The sequence below is a fragment of the Natrix helvetica genome, assembly GCF_964273705.1.
Source record: "Natrix helvetica genome assembly, chromosome: 3".
Lineage (NCBI taxonomy): Eukaryota > Metazoa > Chordata > Lepidosauria > Squamata > Natricidae > Natrix > Natrix helvetica.
In genome coordinates, this window is record NC_138549.1 from 31692806 (window position 1) to 31714561 (window position 21756).

At 37.5% G+C, this 21756-nt stretch overlaps 2 protein-coding genes across 4 annotated transcripts; one reads left to right on the forward strand and one right to left on the reverse strand.

Moving 5' to 3' along the window:
* Positions 1-29: 29 nt before the first annotated feature.
* Positions 30-5837, reverse strand: LOC309389107 (F-box only protein 36-like). The gene is made up of 4 exons (XM_081947084.1): positions 5691-5837; positions 5171-5279; positions 572-744; positions 30-310 (listed from the first exon to the last, which is right to left on the reverse strand). Exons 1-4 carry the CDS (start codon positions 5784-5786, stop codon positions 146-148), a joined length of 543 nt encoding a protein of 180 aa, XP_081803210.1. The 5' UTR covers positions 5787-5837; the 3' UTR covers positions 30-145.
* A 2139-nt stretch (positions 5838-7976) lies between these two features.
* Positions 7977-21346, forward strand: CHAMP1 (chromosome alignment maintaining phosphoprotein 1). 3 transcript variants are annotated; one of them, XM_081947081.1, is made up of 3 exons: positions 7977-8115; positions 8922-9004; positions 17602-21346. In XM_081947081.1, exons 2-3 carry the CDS (start codon positions 8956-8958, stop codon positions 20703-20705), a joined length of 3153 nt encoding a protein of 1050 aa, XP_081803207.1. In that variant the 5' UTR covers positions 7977-8115; positions 8922-8955; the 3' UTR covers positions 20706-21346. The 3 variants fall into 3 exon arrangements, with proteins under 3 accessions (XP_081803207.1, XP_081803208.1, XP_081803209.1); XM_081947082.1 differs by lacking the exons at positions 7977-8115; positions 8922-9004 and adding exons at positions 10930-11168; positions 12058-12191; XM_081947083.1 differs by lacking the exons at positions 7977-8115; positions 8922-9004 and adding an exon at positions 10932-11168.
* The last annotated feature ends 410 nt before the right edge of the window (positions 21347-21756 follow it).

A 21756-nucleotide genomic window follows, 5' to 3' on the forward strand; every position in this document is an offset into this window, starting at 1 on the left:
AATGACTAAGGTGTAGAAGGAAAAAATAATTTAAAAAAAAAGAAGAAGAAAGGGGCAGAAGTCAGATATGCTATGAAACATTTATGGTCCAGTAATGTTATGCAGACTGAATAGTACAGTCTTTATTAATAAGAAGATATGAATTTTAGAAGAATGTGGTGTTCCTTCTCTGCATCTGTGTCAGATAGCCTTTTCTTTGATGAAAATTCCTTTGCTTTTCATAAGCTGGAAATTTGGCTGACTGTAGATCAAGAGTGAATTTATCCTGCGTTTTTTTTATTCTTTCCCAAAATTCATCAGTGTTACACAGCTGAAAGATAAATATCTACAATGCTTATTATGTTTTGAGTAAATCAAATTATTATCTTAATCAAAATAGATGTTTATACCCCAGCCCCATTGCATTAATTCTTAATTTTTTGATATATGTCAAGGCTAAGTGTTCTCTTTGTACATGATAGTATGTTAGTTGACTTATAACATCTGTACTACATCATATAAATTATAGGCTATATTATGGCAATTATTTAAAACAACAAATCTATTTTAAAATAACAATGAAAGTTATTACCTGCTGAAACTTTTTGCAGGTTTTTGAGAACTGTTCAATATCTTCCAGATTAAGAAATGACATGATATGAACAATCAAATTTTCAGGCAATCGAACTAGGAAATCGTAGTGTCCTTGACACAAGTTGAGAGTGTACTTCAGCATGCTTTCCCCAAAAATGTTTTGAACTTGCTCTGAATGAAATAAATAGAGGGAGAGGGACTTTTAGCACATGTGCTGCAACAATAAACATTACTAAGGGTGCGTATTATGATTATAGCAATATAGCACAAATTCATACTATAATAATAAAGGTCATTACAAAACACTGATGATCTCATAAATTGTGGAGATGGTTGCTAAATGAAACTACAACTGTCCTGCATTATTTTTTTCCAAATTTGATATGTTAGCCTTCCTAATTAAATATCTTCAACTGAGGAGAAATAATTTGGAAAAAGAAGCTACAAAGAATGAAAAGAGAATACTAAAAGAAGATGGAAGGCAGCAATAAAATTTGGTTATATTTACTAAAGAGTAAGATTCACGGAACACAATGTTTTTTTATTTTTAAATGAAAAGGGTTACTTTGCTTGTAATGATTGGAATTATTGTTATTTGGCAGGTCTGAAGAGTTTGAGACTACCTGATATGATATAAAATAAATCCTATTATTTGGGGGGGGAGGGATGAGAACTCTGGAGGGACTAGGGTATATATAATACTTGATTTAAGACTGCTTTTAGTAGAATTAGTAGAGCTGAATTTTATCAGTTTTATTTGATATCTCAGTTGTGTCCTTTACAATTTGCATGAAGAAATCTTGGTGTGTCACTTCAAAGAGAAAGCAACTTACGTCATATTGTAATTACATAATATCAAACAGAATTATGATTTTAAATGGAGGGATAAAAGTTGGAGACCTGGAAAATTATGTTTACAAAAGCAATTGTTTGTAAGAATTTTATTTTTACATAAAGTTTAATTGTTATAATTCAGTTGGTTTTCTGAGTAGATGAGATAGAATCTACTTTTTCTATGTCTTATCTGTGTTTTACCACTACTTGGTGAAAAGTGGTATGAAAGATGATACAGTAGGTTCACCCTTTACTATAAATATTCTAATAAATCTATGACTTACCTTGGGAAAGAAATCTAAAATATATTTCGTTATGTGTACATACCACGACCATATTTCAAGCAGATATTGAGGTGGCAACATATTTTTCAATAGATTTTTGGCACCTAGTCAATCACTGATATTTTTATTGATAGTTTTAGTATGGGACATGGTTATTCAATAGGGTATTTTTATGTCAACCCTTTATTGTACACAGACCAGCGTAGAATAAAATATCGGTGATATAAAAGTTAAATAAAAACAAACATGCCAGATTGTCAAGCTTCACTTAGATTGATATAAACTAGAAGGCTTGAAGGCAAAGCAAGGACATAGTTCTTGATAAGAAAGTTTGATTTCAGATACTAGAAAAGCCATTAATAACCTAGAAAATTACCTGCTGAAAACTATAAGACTCAACCCATTTATATACAGTGGGTGAACTTTGCTTTTCACCAGCATTTATAGTCAACGTCTTATATTAATAACATGTTAAGATGATCAGCTAGATCAGACTTGTGCAGTATTCTGCTGCCAGACTGACTATTCAAATGTTGGGGAGACTATAACACGAACACAAGAGAGCTCATACTGTGTTCCAAGCACTATTATATTGAAAGGCATAATACTGGAGATACAATATGGATATAGATAGCAGCTACTGAAAGCCCTGTTTTACATTGATTGTCTAATCCCATTTTAAAGCCACCCAATATTGGTAGCCTTTACTAGAATTAAAAAAAAATCATACTAGAGGTAGTCCTAGACATATGATCACCATTGAGGTCAAAATTTTGGTTGCTAAATGAGACAGTTGCTAAATGAATTTTGCCCCATTTATGATCTTTCCTGCCACAGTTGTTAAATGAACCGCTGCTGTTATGTTAGTAACACAGTTGTTAAGTGAATATGGCTTCCCATTGGCTTTACTTTTCAGAAGTTCACAAAAGGTTATCACATGACCCCAGGACACTGCAGCCATTATAAATATGAGTCAGTTGCCAAGCAACTATTTGTTGTTTGCGTTTGTTGTCTATGTGATTGCACCAGTGAGGCTAAAGCCAATTTCATTGTATTTATTTTGTACAATGACAATAAAGGGTATGCTATAAGCATCCGAATTTTGATCATGTGACCATGGGGATGCTGCAGTAATTGTAAGTGAGAAAAACTGCCATAAGTCACTTTTTTCAGTGCTGTTGTAACTTTGTTGAGCCCTAGTGGCATAGCAGTTAAAAATGCAGTATTGCAGGCAAACTCTTCCCATAGCCTGCAGTTCGATTTTAATGGACTAAGGTTAACTCAGGCATCCTCCTGAGGTCAGTAAATGACCCAGATTGTTGGGGACAATACGTAAATAATGCTTACACTGTAAAACACCCAGAAAGCGCTTTGCTATGGTGTGGTATATAAGCTTAAATGCTATTGCTATTGAACAGTGATTAAACAAACTGTTGTAAGTTGAGGTCTACTTGCATTAGAAGAAAACTTGGAAGTCTTCTAGTCCAACAGCTTGCCCAATATAGAAATCCTATTCTGGATAAATGTCAGCCTTTATGTCAATCTGATGCAATTTCCAAAGGTTAATTAGCCACCATGTAGAGAATTTCTTTTATTTGTCTTGAATCTCCTACTATTCCATTTTTTGGATAACCTTATAGCTTAGTATTTTAAGAGAGTATTCATAGTACAGATGTGCAAAACACATCCTTTCAGGAGCAGAACTTCCTGTTGAGCTCTAAAATGTTCCATTCTTCAGGACATTGCTGTACTCATATCCTCCTTTCATACTAAGTAGCATTCCCAGGCTTCTAAAGAAGTTGCCATAGTTTATATACGCTTAGATGTATCTGGAAATCAATCCTCACAAATTAATGACCTCTTCCATTGAAGTCTAGAGGAAACTTGAATGTTTGTGAACCACTGAAATAATATATATGCCCTGAAATAGTATGGGATAAAGTTATGTAATAACATACTATGGAAAAGCCATGTGCCCCAGTGATATCTATATGTTTTATAATCCATCAGATGGTTTAATACAATGATTTGCTTGCAGAACACAAGTTATTGTTGGAAATTATGTTCCTGTAAATCTGTCAGAACAAAACCGATTTATTTATTTATTCAAATATTATTTAGATATATAAATACCAAATTCAGATATCTTAGTACCAAAACTACCCAAGATATATTAACATATACATAAGAAAGCATATTAGCACTACATAAAAAGCAAAGTGCCATGATCTTGATGAAAGAGAATGCTAACTCTGGATTGCCTGGGTATTTCATATGAAAGTTTTCTTCTTGTCCTTGGATAATTATGACTAAAGCATTTATTGTACATAAGTGATACATACATGCCGCAGTACTTTGCAGTCTTGAGAGTTGTTAAAGTTTCAAATATAAATGAATTTGTCCTGAAGTATAATTATAATATTTATCATGAAAGATTCAAGACTTTGCTTCAGTATATGTACTTAAGTTGTTTGGAATGATGAACAGATTTCTCTATAGTAACCACCCCCATGCAGGGCAGCACCAGTCATTAAGTACATAAGAAGAACAAACAGCTGATTCTATACAAGGAATGAATAAGTGCCCCAGAAACAAAAAGATTTTTAAAAATTGAATGAACTCCATGGAAAGAATCAAATAACTGCTTGGCACTGCACTTCATTAGTGTCAAGTAGTTCTCTGGAAGAAACAAGGCTTGCTAATATACATATTCTGTCAATACTTTTTAAATTTTTATTTATTTAATAAGATTTATATAGTGGACATCTTGCTATAATGGCTTTAGGTAGCTAATAACAGATGAAAACATTATATCTATACACTACTGAAACTCCTTTAACTGGGCAAAACAGTACATTGTAGGGCACCAAATTTTGAACCTAGGTAGTTCAAATGGGCTAACTTACAAAATGTTTCCAAAATCCAGGATCTGTATACCCAAGGAAATGAAATTTGGGACAGTTGTGGCTGCTTTAATGCTGCTGGGCCACTGCTGTTTCTTACACTACTAAACTAAAACATGAGGCCCAGATTTCCAAATTATATAAAACAGCTTCAAAAGAAATGATGTTATAAGAAGTGACAAGAATAAGAGATAAGTAGAAATAGTATGCCAAAAATAGATCTTCGTATGTTCAGATGCTATATTTTATGGAAAAGATGAGTCATGCTGGTAAATACCATTTACATTTATGTGTACCTTCAGAAGAAGGTAAAATTTCTTTGAGTGATTTATATAGGAACATATACGGTAGCTTTGGCTTCTGCAGCAATCCTAGTGCAACAAAGATCAAATCTCTGTGCTGCAAACAATAACATTAACAAACAATAGCAAAGAACCAGTCGAATCTAATGGCTAAAAGCCAGGAAACTGAGTTCTAATGTCATTTGAATTGAGTGAATTACAGTATGACCATGTGTGGACACGTGTATAGAGAAATAAAAAGAGGTACACAATTATTTTCCCGCTTAATACTTGCTATGTAATTGTTCATCCAATAGAAAATCTCTGTGCATCTTCTTCAATTCCTTTGGAAAAATCTTTTCTTGATTAGGTCGGTAAGTAATGTGCCATGATCTCCAGATAACCTACAGCATTGAGAATTTAAAAAGAGTACAGTAAGTTATTATCCCTTTCCTATTTTGTCAAAAATCTAAACACAAAGCAAGAAATCGAGAACATAATTTGCAACCATTTGTGTTAGAATTACATTGTCTAGGAAAACAGTAGAATGACACGCAAATGCTGTCATTTGTTTTTGAGTCCATGACTACAATCACACCACCAGATTTATATAGAGAGACATAACGGCATATCTGTCAGAATGGCTGTTTGGAACTACTATCTCTTTTACCTGAGATTTTGGTCTCTTAACTGACTTAACAGGTGCTTGACTATACAGAAGATCAAAGAGAGCAGCTTTCTCATATCTCCACTTTTTTCTTCAAATATACAGTAACGGTTCTAATTTCAGAATAGTGAGATCTATGCCATTTTACCTCAGTTTTTGTGATGGTGAAGTAGTGAAAATCTTTCTGTGGAGCGGGAGCCTGAATTTGAATTTCACAAAGTTTCTCCTGCAGTAGTGAAGACATTCTGCGTCCCAAAATTGCTTCTACGCCTTCTGTAGAGCTTGAACTCAGTCTATTTTATATGCTCAAGAAATAAATGGCTGGCTTGTGTTTACATTACTGAGACCTGTTTCTTTACCTAAGGAGAGTTCCGGTGATTAATGTTTTCATCACCAGTTGGGCAATAATAAAAACAAAAAAGGAAAGCTATGAGTCTGTTTAATGTTTGAATTTGGGGGAGGGGGATTTAAATAACACCATGCAATATAGTAATTCCTTGCTTCCTTCCTTTCTATCTTAGAGTCAATCTTGATTCCTCCAGATGACCTGGACTTGTCAATTTTCTTGGCATGTGGATTGCCATTGCCTGATTCCTTGGCTGCGAAACAGTGTTTTGCTCCAGGTTACCCAGTTCTAGGTAAAATGTGTGCATTTATCACATTTGTAAGCCAACCACTCAAAGTGACTCTGGGTATGTACAAATTCAAAACATAAATCAGACAACAATCAGGAGACTTCAAACATTGTAGCAAAAATAAATAAAAATTGAACCCCACCATGTCTTAGCCCAATGTCTATGGAAGAGCCAGTTCTTCAAAACGTACCTAAAAGATCCATTTCATTGGACAAGGATGTACCAAATGTAATGCTGAACACACTTAAAGCAAGCAAGCAGAAAGAAACCAGGGAAAGTTTAAAACCAATCCCCTTCACTGGCCATAGTCCAGTAATAAAATGGGTACCTTTAGTGGATGTAACAGTCACAAGCTATTAAAACACATTAGATGAGCAACTGTAGCTATTCCTAGAGGATGCTATTAATGGTCATTCCAAAACTGCATCAGAATAAGCCTAGGGAATGTATTGTGCATTTTAACAATGTCTAGAAGCATGTTTTAATTTGGCACTTTTAATATTTGTATTTATTTCCATTCTAATTTCATTTTCTGTTATTAGCCATTTTAAGGACCTTTTTTGGCAGGAAAGGTTGAATACAAAATTACTAATAACACTAATGGTTCATTTCTCACCAGACATCATATACAGGTAGTCTTTGACTTATAACCACAACTGAGCTGGCAATTCTGGTCATGAGTTATGATGGTCATAAAGTAGATCATGTGACTGCACCTAATTTTATGAGACTTTTTTGGTGGCTGTTAAACAAACTGCATTCATTAAGCAAACCTTGTTCTTTTGCAGAAACCAGAAACAAAAATGTACATTGTGGTCCTGCGAGAAACAGTCATAAATGCAGTTATGGTACCAAGGGTAGGGTCTGGATATCAGAACTTTGAACTTAGGTTATAGGTAGTTTTTTTGGGGGGGGGGGCACCAGTCATATGTTGAGGACTATCTGTAGTCATACTTTTCATCAATGACTAGTTAAGATCAGGTCTCATAAGGTGGCAATGGCAAACCGCATTTGAAAAACCTTGCCAAGAATCTTGTCCAAGCAGTCTCCAAGAATTGTGGAGGGAAAAATAAACTGCTTATTTAAAGAACTCAGTACAATATGAGATTCCCAGTTACAGTAAGATACAACTCAAACCTTGAAAGTTAAAATGGCAACTTTGCAGACCAAATTAGCATTTGCTAAACAAACTTACCCGAACTTGCTACTGAGTTCATGGGCTCTTTCTTCCAATTAAACTTTTGACATAGTTAATTGCATGTAGTTGATAGCTTTCATTGAAATCAATGGCAGTTTGAAATATTTAACCTTGGCTCAATCACATCAATAGTTCTCTTCTATGTTGGTGTAGTTAGGATTAGAAATATTTTCTAGAATGGTTTTGGATAAATACCAGGAAGACTCACCTTCAGCTCCACCCCCAGCCATGGAAACTCACTGAGAATTTGAGCTAGTCACTCTCATACTAACCATCGTTATAGGGAGGTGGTTTCAGAAAAAAAAATGAACAAGGAAATCCTTTGAACATTACCTTGAACTCCAGAATACACAAATATTTTTTTTCCCTTCCATTCAATCATGTCCAATTTTTGGAGATTGTTAAGACAAGGCTCTTGGCAAGGTTTTTCAAAAGTGGACTGAGAGAAAGTGACCAGCATAAGATCATCTGACTGGCTTTGTGTTCAAGGAAGGACTAGAACTCATGGTCTTCCAGTTACACTAATTCTTTCTCTTATATGGAATAATCACTTATGGGCTTTAATAAGAGAGCCTAGGTCTAGTGATTAAGGCACCTGGCTAGAAAGCAAAGGCCCATAGGTTCAAGTCCTGCCTTGACCATGAAAGGCAGCTGGGTGACCTTGGGCCAGGCACACACTCTCAGCCCAATTCACCTCACAGGGTTGTTGTAGAGAAAATAGGAAGAAGAAAGCCTGTTGGGTATGTTTGCTGCTTTGAGTTAATTTGTAAAAATAATACAGATGAGATATAAATAAATAAAATATGTCATAGCATATTTTTAAAAGGAACTTAAATAATTCTGAGGTCCAGACATACAGTATATGGGATTTCTGCACTTTGAATATTGTTTTGTTTACACAGACACATACATTCTTTTCTTTCAATGTTTTATCTAAGTAAAAGAGAAAAAAAATCTCTTAATAGGCTTATCTAATTTCTCAGACCAATCTGTACAGTACTTAAGTTCTAGTAGTTTACTATTGATTGTAAAGTTGTCAGCCACTAGAGGTCAGCAGAATATGCTTTAGTCGACAAAAAAAACCTGGATAACCCTCTTTACCTAAAGGAAAAGGAAAACCAAATTAACCATAGTAACTGTGGCCATACCAGTTTTACAAGCCTTAGAAAATACAACTTTAGCTTTTACTTTAAGTTGAACTTTTACAACTTGCAAAGTGATTTTACATTTTGAGGCCTCGGTTTCTTTCAACCACTGGGTAATACTGCATAATTTGATTCAAAACACACTGAGGAGTTGCTTGTGTTTTCAGAACATGAACTTTTTCGTTATTCCAGATTTGAAATTGAGTTTCTATGTAGCAATTAGCCCTTATTCAGAATTCTGAGATTATATTTTAAATTATTTTGAGTGATACATGAAACCAGGTTTTCTTTCCTCTACCCTGAATTTTTTCTCCTTACAATTCAGTCCTACATAGATTGTCTTCATATATTTATACTAATCCATTTGCTAAGGTTTTTTTTTTTAAATCCTCAATTTGCAGGTCCAAAAGTGATGAGCTTCTGAACTAATTGGGCATGGAACTCATTATCGTTGCTCATACCACGAAGGCCAGTTTTGATACAGGTAGTCCTCAATTTATGACCATTCATTGAGTGACCATTCAAAGTTATGACAGTGCTAAAAGTGACATGACCAGTCCTCCTAATTATGACCATCGTAGCACCTCTGCCATCACATGATCAAAATTTGGGTTTTTGGCAACCCGCACATTTACAATGGTTGCAGCCTCCTGCAGTGATGTGATTACCATTTGCAACTTTCGCAGTGGGTTTCTGACAAAGTCAATAGAGAAAGCCAGATTTACTTAATAACCACAGCAAAAATGTTAATATAATGAGGCATGGTCACTTGAAGGCTCACTTGATTCCATCCAACCCCTTGATAATCAGGGACTACCTGTATACTATTTCCAGCATTTGCAAATATGCTTGCTAATTCATTTGCTACAACTCATAATTTTGGATTTATATATCAAACTAAACAAACTAATCTTTCTAAGCATGAGCCACACTTGCACTCTGAATATATTGCATTTGTAAAACTGCAGGAGGTTGCAGTTGAATAGTTAAAGAGATGGGACAAAATCCCTAGCTTTGATTTTAAAATATATTTAAACTTTTTCCCCCATTATCATCATGTTAATTTTTTAAAAAATAGCAGGTTCTAGAAGCACGCTGGTGGTAAGCCAAAGTCTAATCTTCATTGTGTAATATTATTTTGTGTGAAGTTACCAAAGGATAGTGACATTTGAAACACTAAAATGTATTGTGGCATATAAACTTTAATGGGCTTTTAAACATTAACACCTCATTCATACATATACAATTTGAGAATAGAGAGCCAATTAAATAGTGAATTCACCTGTTCAATGAAATGTTAAGTGCCTTGCTTGGTGCATGGCAAGCCTTGTTTAGGATATTTGGATTCAAATGTATCCAGTTCATGAGGAGTTTCATCAATAATCCTTATTCTTCATTTTCTCTAGTCGTTTTTTAAAAGCTTCTAAGCTGATGGCCATTACAATATAATACAATAGTAGAGTTGGAAGGGACCTTGGAGGTCTTCTAGTCCAACCCCTTGCCTAGGCAGGAAACCCTATACCATTTCAGACAAATAGCTATCCAACATCTTCTTAAAGACTTCCAGTGTTGGGGCATTCACAACTTCTGGAGGCAAGCTGTTCCACTGATTAATTGTTCTAACTGTCAGGAAATTTCTCCTCAGTTCCAAGTTGCTTCTCTCCTTGATTAGTTTCCACCCATTGCTTCTTGTTCTACCCTCAGGTGCCTTGGAGAATAGTTTGACTCCCTCTTCTTTGTGGCAACCCCTGAGATATTGGAACACTGCTATCATGTCTCCCCTAGTCCTTCTTTCTCTTAAGCTAGACATACCCAGTTCCTGCAACCATTCTTCATATTACCACCACGGTATTCACATGAGGTGCTCAGTACGATTCCTAAATATGTGAACTCAATGCTCAAGGTATTTTTATTTTATTTTATTTATTTGTCAAACATTTACAAGATAATAGGTATAAGAATAAACATGAGTATGAATGAATGGGGACAGTACCACAGGGATGGTAGGCGGGATGGTGCGCTTATGCACGCCCCTTACAGACCTCTTAGGAATGGGATGAGGTCAATAGTAGACAGTTTAAGGTTAAAAGTTATGAGGATTTGAAGATGTAACAAGAGTGTCAGTTAGTGCATTCTAGGCATTGACCACTCTGTTGCTGAAGTCGTATTTTCTGCAATCGACTTTGCAGAAAATCAATACATTGACACCACCCACCCACCCACCCCCGCGAGCCTAACAACCCACGGGCTGATCTGGCCCGCTTCGAGGCTTCTCACGTCACGCGACCCCGCACGGCCTCCCATCTACCCACCCACCCATCAAAAAAGCGCGCGAGCCGCTTCGCCCTCAGGGGGCGCCGCCCTCCTTTGCCTGGCGCCTGCGCCAAACTTCACAGCGGAGGAGGGGCTATTTCCAAGCCGCCGCCGTTGGGGGAAAATCAAGTGGGCGACGCTAGCCAATCAAAAACCGGTTCTTCGGTGCGTCAGGCCTCTTTTTCTTTGTCCCATCCACTGCGGTGCCCCCCCCCCGCTCCCCGCCCCCATCTTCCATCTCCGTGCTCTGTAGATTCTGTCGCCATTGTCGTGAGGCTGTTGGGTCAGAGCGTCTCTCTCTCTCTCTTCCCTCCGTAAACGGTCGTTTTCTCCTGGTAGGTATATTGCCCTTCGCTTTGCCTGACAACGGGAGGGAGGGAAGGTTATTCTTCGGAGGGAAAAGGAATCGGGAAGGGCGTGTTTGCGCGGCTCGCGCTGAGCGTGGCTCTGGAGTCTCCCTCTTTTCCACTCTCCCCCGTCCCGCCCCGCCCTGCTCCGCTTTTCGCGTTCCCACCACGCCAAGGTTTGTCCCTTCCGCTTTTCCGTCCAGAGCGCGTTTTGCGCCCAACTGCCCAGGTTCAGGCGTTTTTGCCTCACGTTTTCACTACGGGAGTCGCGGGAGCGCTGCCCCCCCGCCCGCTACCTCCATGCAGGGCCGTATCGGATCCCTGCCAGAATTCAGTCTTGAGCTTAAATTTAACCGGACGGGGCGATTGATCGATTTCTGGGGGCGAGGAAAAGAGAATGGTGTCAGATTACAGCATGTTTTCTTGCATCCAGCCAATACAAACCTTTTCTGGGTTTGGGGGGGCTCTCCAGCTGCGCCAGACTACAGCCCCCCTCTAGTCTAGCGGCACAAGGATGCAGGCAGCGTTTAAAGTATTGTTCTCAACCGTGGCAACTTGAAGGTGTCCGGACTTCAACTCCCAGAATTCTGGGAGTTGAAGTCCGGACACCTTCAAGTTGCCAAGGTTGGGAAACACTGCTTTAAACTGTCATGCATACATAGTCAATTGTATTTTAAATTACTCTTAATGCAAAGTCACACATCTTTTAGGATTCGTTTGCCCTTACATATGGAAACCTGTGTCCATCAGCTAGTTTTAACCGCACTTATCCGGTGTTTAAAGGGAAATGTTACTTTCTGCAGAATTGGGTATAAACACAAATTTAAATTGCGTTGACAGGAGTATTTTTTTTTAAAAAAAATAATGTAATTTGCAGAAATGGTGAAAGAAGTCAAAACCTAAGGTCAAGTGTCAAACTGCAGCACTTTTGCAGAACTTCAGCTTTGTTTTTGGCTGACCCGAACCTGGAATGCTTTTATTTATTCTGGGTTCGGATGAAACAAATTTCAAGTGAGAGACCAAGTCAAACCTCCTCTTCTTCCACCTCATCAGTTTTCAATGTGTCATATCTCACCTAGCCCTCATCACTCCAATACTTACGTTCTCTTTCCCAGTGTCCAACATATCCCACCAACTCATCCACCTCTGATCTTCCTGTGACTTTTCCTCTCTTCCCTCATGCTCTGTCCATGTTCTACCACAGCATATCCCACTAGGCTGCCAATCCCTGACTTTCCCTGCCCTTTCTACTCCCTCTTTTAACCACTAGTATCCTTGTTCCCCACCTCTACATCTGCTCAGATTAAAATAATCCCATTTTATTCCCTACGTGGATCCAGCCTCAAATACGTATATTTCAATAGGGCCTGAACTATTCAAAACTGATTGTTCTGCCCTTGGAACAATTTGTGCCCAATACTTTGTACCTCCCTAAAAACCAGAAAACCACTAATTCTAGTCCTGCCTTTAGTCCTGCAAAATCAGGTGGGTAACTTTTCCCCTCAGCCCTAAGAAGAAAGCAAGGACAAATCACTTCTAAAAAAGGAAAATGTGGGGAGGTGTCTAGATAGTCCCTAAGAATGAAGAATGACTCCAAGGTGTGTACACATGAGCACAAAAAATACTTTATTTCTTTATGGTTGAGTCTTGAAAACTGGATTAAAATGTTCCTTAAATTATTCTTAGTGACTACATGGATATGAATATTTTTCTTTTGTGCAGTATCAAGAGGTTTGCTATCTATTAGGAATCATGTTTTCATGATTTCCTAGTCTAGTTTATAGGCAGATTTCCTGGCAGTCTCCCAGTAAAGCACTAACTATATATGATTTACAGTACTGTGCAAAAGTTTTAGGCAGGTGTGAAAAAATGCTGTAAACAAAGAATGCTTCCAGAAATATAAATAATGATTGTTTATTTTTGTCAATTTTCAAAATGCAAAGTGAGCGAACAAAAGAAAAATCTAAATCAAATCAATATTTGGTGTTACTACTTTTTGCCTTCAAACCAGCATCAATTCTCATAGGTACACTTGTGCAAAGTCAGGGATTTTGCAAGATTATAGTCAGGTGTATGAGCCACCAATTATACCAAACAGGTGCTAATCATCAATGTCACACATAGGTTGAAACCCAGTCATGAACTGAAACAGAAACAGCTGTGTAGGAGGCTTAAAACTGGGTGAGGAACAGCCAAACTTTGCTACCAAGGTGAGGTTGTGAAAGACAGTTTCATGTCATGGCAAGATTAAGCACAGCCACAAGACACAAGGTAGTTATACTGCATCAACAAGGTCTCTCCCAGACAAAGATTTCAAAGCAGACTGGGGTTTCAAGATGTGCTGTTCAAGCTCTTTTGAAGAAGCACAAAGAAACGGGCAAGGTTGAGGATCGTAGACGCAGTGGTCGGCCAAGGAAACTTAGTGAAGCGGATGAAAGACACATCAAGCTTATTACCCGTCAAAATCGGAAGATGTCCAGCAGTGCCATCAGCTCAGAACTGGCAGAAACCAGTGGGACCCAGGTACACCCATCTACTGTCCGGAGAAGTCTGGCCAGAAGTGATCTTCATTGAGTTGCAGCCACAAAGTCATACCTCCAACGTGGGAACAAGGCAAAGTGACTAAAGTATGCACAAAAACATAGGAACTGGGGTGCAGAAAAATGGCAACAGGTGCTCTGGGCTGATGAGTCAAAATTTGAAATATTTGGCTGTAGCAGAAGGCAGTTTTTTCATCGAAGGGCTGGCAAGTGGTACAATAATGAGTGTCTGCTGGCAACAGTGAAGCATGGTGGAGGTTCCTTGAACGTTTGGGGCTGCATTTCTGCAAATGGAATTGGAGATTTGGTCAGGATTAATGGTTTTCTCAATGCTGAGAAATGCAAGCAGATACTTATCCATCATACAAAACCATCAGGGAGGCGTTTTGATTGGCCCCAAATTTATTCTGCCGCAGGACAACGACCCCAAGCATACAGCCAAAGTCATTAAGAACTATCTTCAGCGTCAAGAAGAACAAGAAGTACTGGAAGTGATGGCATGGCCCCGACAGAGCCCTGATCTCAACATCATCGAGTGTATCTGGGATTACATGAAGAGACAGAAGGATGCGAGAAAGCCTACATCCACAGAAGATCTGTGGTTAGTTCTCCAAGATGTTTGGAACAACCTACCAGCCGAGTTCCTTCAAAAACTGTGTGCAAGTGTACCTAGAAGTATTGCTGCTGTTTTGAAGGCAAAGGGTGGTCACACCAAATATTGATTTGATTTCAATTTTTCTTTTGTTCGCTCACTTTGCATTTTTAAAATTGACAAAAACAAACAATCATTATTTATATTTCTGAAAGCATTCTTTGTTTACAGCATTTTTTCACACCTATTTACAGCTTTTGCACAGTACTGTACATTTTTTTGAGATCAAGATTGCTGATCCGATATTACAACTTGGAAATTTCAAACCTTGTATTGCTTATGTGAAAAGTTTCCATTCTCCCCAAGTCTATTTGAAGTATAAAATATTAATTTTAAGACTAGATATATCCCTGTATCAATTTTCATATTGATACGGAGGAATACAAGGAAAATGTAACTTCCTTGTATTCCTCTATATCAATATGAGAATTCTGTTTGTTTTCTGAAAAATTGAAAACTTTGGGAAAACTAAATCTTTTCTTGTTCATTTTGTTTTAAATGATTTGTAAGATAACGAAATACATTATTCTATACATTGAAATACCTCAATGCAAGAATTAAAATAATATGAAGGAACAAAAACTCTTTTAAGTATAGACAAATCTTCAGAATAAATATGTCAAAAAGTAGAAAATAGTAATGATTCAGAAAGTTAGTCTGACATATCTTACGTTATAAATGTATTTTTTGAGGTTTATCTTTTTTTTAAAAACCAAGTCTTTTAAAAAATTCATGGTGGAGGATTAAAATCTGGAATATATCACTTTCTTTCATTTACTGCAGTGTTGATGTTCAGATATAGGGTTCTGTTTTTCAATGTCTACCTAAGCAGGCAAAAATGATATTTCATACTCATAGTTTAGCAGCATACAGCAACTATTTAAAATATTTTAAAGTAAAATATTGCATGTCTTTCTACTATTCTCAACATTTTGCCTCTCTCCAAAAACCTCTTAGGAAAAAAAAAACAGATTTGTCCCACTGTTTCAAAACATTGTAATTATATTTTAAAGGCTAGCCATAAGGCATGTGTGGTTAAAATGTGGTTAAAATATTGTCTAGGGTTTTACAGCTCATAATCTGAGACAGTTTATTTGATTTTCCTAAGGACTCAGAAATTGAGTTGCAGATCAATTAACCAATCTGCGAGGAAGGAGAAATGTTTGGAGCACTGAACCCTGCCATTTCTAAACCTGTTGCGCCAATGTGTGGGACTTAATTTGATGTGCCAAAATAGCATAGATTTATTGGAAACATTTTCAGGTATTAGGTATTTGAGTATTCGTCTACTACTACCAGCAATTCCTGTCCAATTGCCCTCTGCGCATAATGCAGCCTCACATATTTAGACAATTTATATGCTGTTTCTTAAGATGGCTGCATTATTTTATTGCTTATGATAACATTCAAGATTGTACAATTAAGCATCTTAAAATTTAAGTCACAGCAAAAAAGTAAACTGAATGTGATAATGTCTAAATACAGGATTTTTTTAAAAAATCTAAAAGACGTTTAGCTGGGCAGATTTTTTTTTATTACAGATAGTCCTCAACGTATGACCATAAATGAACCTGGCAATTATAGTATTAAGTCATGATGGTCATAAAATGTGACCCCAACCCACCTTTATGACTTTTTTGTGGTGGTTGTTAAGCAAATGCTTAAGTCATTAGGCAAACCTATATGGGCTATTTTTTGCTGGAAACTAGGTAAACACTAGTTTTCTGCAAAACCATTATAAATAGCAATCAAGTGTACCTTAAAGTACTCATTACAGTTGTTCTCTGTAAACTAAACTGTTAAATGCTTTAATCTCTAAATGATTGAACTGTGTAAAGGAAACAGTATTTCTTCTGTAAAGCAGAACACAGAATTCAAAAGCTTTTTGACCATTTTGATATTCTTTTGAATCTGAAGCAAGGTTACAGTGCAAAGGTCATTTGGTTAACATGAAATGCTTATTAAGTGCTGAAATAAGACGATTTATCAGATAAGCAATGAACATCCAGATCAGATATAGTGTCTGGTCAATATAGTGAAGTGTACATTAATAATGTGAAGTATATATTACTTATATTCTGAAGAAAAATTGTAAACAATTTCCTACCTTTTCCTGTGGGCGTGGCTAGGTGGGGGGATGTGACTGAGTAGGGGCGGGTGTGAGTGATGTCATGTTGGCCATGCCCACTCAATCACATGCTTTCCCCCACCTAGCCACACCCACCAAACCGGTAGCGAAAATTTTGAATCCCATCGCTGTATATATTGTATAATAAAATGCATTGTATATAATTGCAGAAAATAATTTAGTTATTTTGAATTATTTTTAACATAGCATCCGTAGACTTCTATTTGTGCAATCCAACTCTCTGTTTTTCCCTTCCATCTCCATTATGCCTCCTGAATCTGCTAAGTTTCTTAGATTTTTAGATTTCTTAGATTTTAGATTTTTCTTAGATTGCTAATTGTGCTAAAAGTTGTGCTAATAAGCACTATGCTATCCATTCTAATAGAGTTGGATAAGTTTGAAGAAATATAAACATTAAATAAATAATCTGTCTTTTAGTTATAATTGCCAGTTTTGAAATAAGGTCTCAACAAAATATGTTTCACTATTTTAAATAGAATATAATACTTTGGAATATTTGGTATTGAGCACAAGTTGCAAAAATAAAATGAGTTGTTATATATTCTTCCATCTGGGGTTTGTTTATGGAACATTCAATCAGGCTGCTTATATGGCCCCCTCCAAAAATAGTATAAAGTACATCAACAGGCAAATTGAGAACAACAGTATAAGTCTAATTCACAACCCACATATTTAAATCAATGGATAAAGAGCAATCTATTAATAATAGCTCCTTTCTTTTTCTTTTTGAGACTAGAATTGACTTGGTGTTCTTTATACAATGTTTGCTTTTTAGTCTTTTTGCAACCAAGTGAGCCATGTAGAGCTGGTAAAAACAGCTTGAATTCATAAGTATGTTGTTGCTTCTGTAAACAGTGAAGAGATTTTATATTAAAACTTTGTATAAAGAATGAAAGGTTGGCAATATTAACATGCTCCTCTCTAGCTGGGTTGTGGCAGTATAACATTTAATTTTTTTTCTTTGGGTGAGCTGCTATTCAAAAATCAATTATATTTTAACAATAATTGAGCAATCATTTAAGAGTTGAATTATATTCCAACAATTTATGAACTAATTTTTTAAAAAACCTTTTATTTCAGGTATAGTGCAGTTTGCGGCTCGGAACATGTGTAGTGTTATGCAAGCTGACAGTAGAAAAATGGACATGTTGAAGATTTTGCATAAAACAACAGAACGCCTAGAATGCGATCACTGTAATTTCAGAGGCTCTGACTATGAGAATATACAAATTCATATGGGTACAATTCACCCTGAGTTCTGTGATGAAATGGATACTGCAGGATTAGGGAAACTTATATTTTACCAGAAAAGTGCAAAGTTATTTCACTGCCACAAATGCTTTTTTACCAGCAAAATGTACTGTAATGTCTATTATCATATCACGGCACAACACTCATTGTCAGACAAACAGAAGGAAAACCAGAAAGGTGTGTTGGAAACTGAATCCCTCAAAAAGCCTGTCTTTGTGGAACCTCAAAAGCCGTCTCAGTCTCCTGAAACACAAAAATGTACTCCTGATTCTCAAAAGCCTGCTCCTCCTGAACTGCCAAAGTCTGATGTGGGACTACATTCTAAGATACAGAAGCCTATTTCATCAACAACCATAGAACATCAAAAGTTTGTTTCAGTTGCATGTTTGGAGGCACAAAAACCTGCTCCTGTTGTACCAGAACTTCCAAATCCTGTTCCACTTGTGTCCTCTGAAACACTGAAACCCCCTCTTTCCGTCACTCCAGAACCACTGAAGCCTGCTTCAATAGAGATTGCAGAGATACCAAAATCTCTCCCTGCTTTATTATTAGAGCAACAGAAACCTGTGACACCCACATACATTGAAATACAAAAATCCCTCCCTGTTGTAGAATCAGAAAAATCCGCTTCCTTTATATCTTCAGAACCACAGAAACCCATTCCACCTGTATCGCTAGAGGCCCAAAAGTCTGCCCAGCCTGCATCTCCACCTGTGGTTATGTCTGAAACACAGAAATTTGCTCCAGCTGTGTCTCCAGAGCCTCGTAGGCACTCGCCGACTGTGTCTCCAGAGCCCCGCAAGCACTCACCAGCTGTATCTCCAGAGCCCCGCAGGCATTCACCAGCTGTATCTCCAGAGCCCCGCAGGCACTCGCCAGCTGTATCTCCAGAGCTTAAGAAGCCTATTGCTGGTCTATCCACAGACTCTCGTAGGCATATTTCTCAAATGAGGAGGCCTGCTTCAGCACTTTCACCCGAACCACGTAAACCTGACCCTCCACTGTCTCCAGATCCCTGGAGACCTGTTCCAGAAACCTGGCGATCTGCTGGTAGTATTTCACATGAGCAGCAGAAATCTATCACTATTTCACCTTGGTCCCCCAAACCACCTTCATCAATGTCACTTGAGCCCAGGAAACCTGCTTCAGAACCCCGAAGGCCTGGAAATATGATGTCCTCAGAATCTCAGAAGTTTATGCCGGATACTTGGAAATCTACCCCCATGCCTGAATCTCCAAAATCTAGTCTTGCTTCCTCAGAACCATGGAAACCCATTTCTTCTGTTTATCCTGAAGGTTGGAAACCTGTTTTGTCTCCCGACACATGGAGGCCATCACCATCCATAGCACCACCGGCTCATCCTCCAATGCCTGCAGAGCTGAGGAAACCTGGCCCCCCTATGTCACCTGATATTTGGAAACAGCCCTTCTTTTCTGAGCAACGTAAACCTACCCCTTCTATATCTCCTGATCCTTGGAAATTTTCCTCCGAGTCCAGAAAATCTCCTTTCTTCCCAGAGACTCAAAAGCCGACTACTTTTGTTTCTTCTGAGTTGCAGAAACGTGCTTTGTTTCCTGAATCCCGAAAACGGGCCCTATTTCCTGAATCCAAAAAATCTGTACCTCCTGTTTCCACAGACATGCAAAAACGTTCCTTCTTCCATGAAGCTCACATAGCTTTTCCTGAAACCCCCAAACCGGTTGTATTTTCGGAATCTCATAGACCAACTCCCGTCTCCCCAGATGCCCCAAAGCATTCCTTCTTCCCAGATCCTCAGAAACATGCTGTTGTTTCTCCTGAAATCCAGGAGCATGCTCCCTTCTCAGACTCTCAGAAGTCACCTAGTCTCTCACATGAATTGCTGAAGTCTCCTGCAGTTTCTCCTGAAATCCAGAAACATGGAACCTTTGCTGAACTGCCGAAGCCATCTCCCGATTCCCTTGAGAAGCAAAGTTTCTTTGCAGAACCCCCCAAACGTTCACTTTCATCTGAGATCCAGAAATCAATTTCTTCAGATCAGAAGCCAGTACAGAATACAGATACCCACAAACCAGTTGAAGCAACAGGCATGGAAGTTCACAAAACTATCAAGGATTTCAGTCCACCGGCTGCACCTGTTTTTTCAGACCTGCAGACTCTTAATGAATCCAGTAATAAAGATTTCTTCCATGAGCATCCAGAAGGAGAAAATCCATTCAGTAGTTTGTTAATTCCAAAAGAACAGCCCATACAACCCAAGGAACCTGCAGAAGAAATATATACCTGTCCAAAGAAAAAAGCCAAGAAAGAAAATCTTGAGATTTCTAACACAGAGTTAAATAGTAGTGAAAGTGGAAATACTGAAATGGAAACATCAGACATAAAGGAACAGGAATCCAACAGTGATCAGGAACAATTTGATACAGAGTCTCCTGACCAAAATAAAGAAACTAAAATTGATGTTACTCCTACTCCGCCTCAGTGTGTGTTGCAGTTTACAGAAGAGAAGGAAGCTTTCATCTCAGAAGAAGAGATAGCAAAATATATGAAGCGTGGCAAAGGGAAATACTATTGTAAAATCTGCTGCTGCCGGGCTATGAAAAAGGGAGCTGTTTTACACCATTTGGTTAATAAACATAATGTGCATAGCCCATACAAATGTGATGTGTGTGGAAAGGCATTTCTTTTGGAATCTCACCTTAAGAACCATGTTGCTTCTCATAGTCAGAGTTTGCTTAAATGTCCACGTTGCAATTTTGAGTCGAATTTCCCTAGAGGGTTTAAGAAACATCTAACCCATTGCCAAAGCCGCCATAGTGAAGAAGTAAAAAAACAGTTGGATATTGCTTCTGAGCCACCTAATCAGAGCCAGCAGAATGAAGAAGCTGGTAAGGTGCCAGAGGAGAATGCTGAACCATCAAAAGAATTCCTTAATGAACTGCAAACTGAATGAAGTTGGTTTTGAAAATTCAGAAATCTCCAAATACATTGCATTGGCAATGTAGACACTGATGTTGAATTTCAGTGTATAAAACTATGTCGGCATACAGTAAACTTGATGGCAACAATTTGATGCATCGTTAAATGCATTTAAGCTACTAATTAATTAAACAGTTTTGTGTTTGCTTAACTGTTGCAATGTAACCTTTATAATTACTTTACCAAAATAGCAGCACTACTGCCAAATTAATAAGCTTGTTCTGGATTGCACAGAATGTCATTTTTAAAACAGAAAGGACTAAAAATGGAAAATATTCAGCTGGAAAAGTGAAATTCTAGCAATTTATCGAACCAAATCCAATTTTGTATTTTGAAAAGCCTGAAACAAGATGATCACCAAATGAGATCACAAACCTTGCATGAACTTTGCCTGCAGTTTATGTTATGATTTATCACATGTACTTGAGTTCCCATTTCATTTCAAGTGAATTGCTTGCTTAGGTTATTAAAATAGGTAAGATTTTTCTCACTGTATTTGAAACACAATCTGTGAAATAACTGAAATACCGTCAATGTATTGAAAGTGTATATGTGTTGTCTTGCTTTTAAGGAATGTTTTCTATTAACAATAAAAATAATTTTGTGTATTTGGAATTAATCAATTGTATGTGTAGCTGATGTTTCCTCAACAGCCCGAGGGCTGACACCAGCTTCGTTTACAGTAACACAGGGCTGCTTGATTAAAATTCAGATTCTATACCACATTCAGTTATATTACAGAGCTCCATTTTCTAAATAAGTGTACAATTTCCATATAAATGGTGTCAGATGCAGCAACAAGATACAATTCCTGTATATATTGTCCTATATGCTTTGTACAGAGTTGCTGGCTTCTTCAATATGTATTTTGGGGAGGGGGGTGGTGGAGTTTCTTGGCTGATGTACCTTGAGATGAGAAAACATTACATCACAGTTTTCTATACTTCAGTGCTTGGTGTTGCTCTTGGATACATGGAGTTAAATCCAAACATCCTTTTTTTTTACTAATAGAGGCAGACATATTT

Coding starts and splice junctions, on each gene's coding strand:
- CHAMP1 (XM_081947081.1), top strand. CDS start 8,956: ATGGAACTCATTATCGTTGCTCATACCACGAAGGCCAGTTTTGATACA. Junction 9,005..17,601: donor GAAGGCCAGTTTTGATACAG/GTAGTCCTCAAT, acceptor CTTTTATTTCAG/GTATAGTGCAGTTTGCGGCT.
- LOC309389107 (XM_081947084.1), bottom strand. CDS start 5,786: ATGTCTTCACTACTGCAGGAGAAACTTTGTGAAATTCAAATTCAGGCT. Junction 5,280..5,690: donor TCACCATCACAAAAACTGAG/GTAAAATGGCAT, acceptor TCAATGCTGTAG/GTTATCTGGAGATCATGGCA. Junction 745..5,170: donor ATTGGATGAACAATTACATA/GCAAGTATTAAG, acceptor TATTTCATTCAG/AGCAAGTTCAAAACATTTTT.